At 39.5% G+C, this 1,588-nt stretch overlaps 1 protein-coding gene across 4 annotated transcripts in view; it reads left to right on the forward strand.

The window, feature by feature from the left end:
- Nucleotides 1-1,588, forward strand: part of Mid2 (midline 2) — a 98,567-nt gene that overhangs the window by 72,438 nt on the left and 24,541 nt on the right. For all 4 annotated transcript variants that reach the window (XM_029473304.1, XM_029473305.1, XM_021153072.2 and 1 more), the window contains exon 5: nucleotides 923-1,071. In XM_029473304.1, the coding sequence (XP_029329164.1) occupies nucleotides 923-1,071 (149 nt within the window). The remainder of the gene's footprint in view (nucleotides 1-922; nucleotides 1,072-1,588) is intronic.

The raw sequence follows: 1,588 nt of genomic DNA on the forward strand, positions 1-1,588 counted from the left end.
TTTCTTTCTTTCTTTCTTTCTTTCTTTCTTTCTTTCTTTCTTTCTTTCTTCCTTCCTTCCTTCCTTCCTTCCTTCCTTCCTTCCTTTCTTTCTTTCTTTTTGTTTGTTTTTTATTTTTTTGTTTTTTTGAATCAGGGTTTCTCTGTATAATAGCCCTGGCTGTCCTGGAACTCGATTTGTAGACCAGGCTGGACTCAAACTCACAGAGACCTGCCTCTGCCTCTAGAATGCTGGGATTAAAGGCGTGCATTATCACCCAGCTGAATGGCAGATTTCTAAGCAGGGAGCTAAAGAGTCAAAGGCATCAGATGAGGCCATGCAGCTTCTGGATGTGTCTAGGCTGCTGGTAAATGCTAATGATTATAAGGCCACGGTAAATGTGTAAAGTTATAGGTACCTCACTTGATGATCAGTACTTTGTGTCATAGTGGATGGTTGGAAGTAACAATGAGCTGAAGTTTCCAAAATTACATCGTGCTAGGTATATAGGCACTTAGAGAAATATATACATGTAAATATAGCTACTCATAAATAAAAATGAGGTACTTTTGTTAAACACATGTAAAAATGCATTGCCAATAAAATGTAAACAATGATAATCTCCAGGTGGTACAATTGCTTTTTACATTTGTGTTTAAATTTTTCTATAATTAACATTTATTGCTTTTACAATCAGAACAATGTTATTGAATCTGTAGATAACAGGGTAGATGGCTGAATGCAATGTAAGTGAACAGGTTATACTTTGGACAAGAGACTTAGCAGGCAGGGTGAGAAGGTGAACAGTTGTTTCGGGGGTCATGGGATATTAATTACCTTTATTTTTAGAATCACTACAGCAGATCTCCTTCATGTTGTTTTATTGTTTTTAATTAAGCGCAGTATGTTTTATGTCATCTTTTCTTCTACCAATTCTCTTAAGGTTATGAAACTGAGAAAGTTGGCACAGCAGGTTGCTAATTGCCGCCAGTGTCTTGAGCGGTCAACAGTCCTCATCAACCAAGCTGAGCATATCCTAAAGGAAAATGACCAAGCACGGTTTCTGCAGTCTGCAAAAAACATTGCCGAGAGGTATGTGTGCTCCTGATGTTCTTTTGAAATGCCTGCTCTTGTGCAAAGGGGCTGGCATAAAGTCACTTAATTCTCTTCAGGCATTGTGTAGTAGCTGCCACCTGAAGATTTTTAACAGCTAGGTAATTATTGAGCCTTAGTGACAAATTATCCTGTAGATTTCTGGACCCCGTTCTCTGTCTTTGCTGCCTGCCAGCTCTTTTAATGCATAGCCAAACATAGGGCTACCTCCTGCCGTTAGCTTCCTGCTAGGTCTTCAGCAATCTGGGATAGTTGTGGTGTGTGGGAAGACAAACTCTGGGCTACACTGATAAGATGTGCCTTTCCTAAGCCTAGGCATGGTTTTATTTTTTTGAAATCAATTTCACCCCCACTATCTTGCCTCCAATTCCTCTCCTATCCCCCATGCTAATTTTTTCTCCCTACTCCACGTGACCTCCCTCCCTTCCTTTCTCCCTCCTTTCTTTCTTTCTTTCTTCCTTCCTTTCTTTCTTTCTTTCTTTCTTTCTTTCTTTCT

This window comes from Mus caroli, chromosome X (assembly GCF_900094665.2).
Source record: "Mus caroli chromosome X, CAROLI_EIJ_v1.1, whole genome shotgun sequence".
NCBI classification, from domain to species: domain Eukaryota; kingdom Metazoa; phylum Chordata; class Mammalia; order Rodentia; family Muridae; genus Mus; species Mus caroli.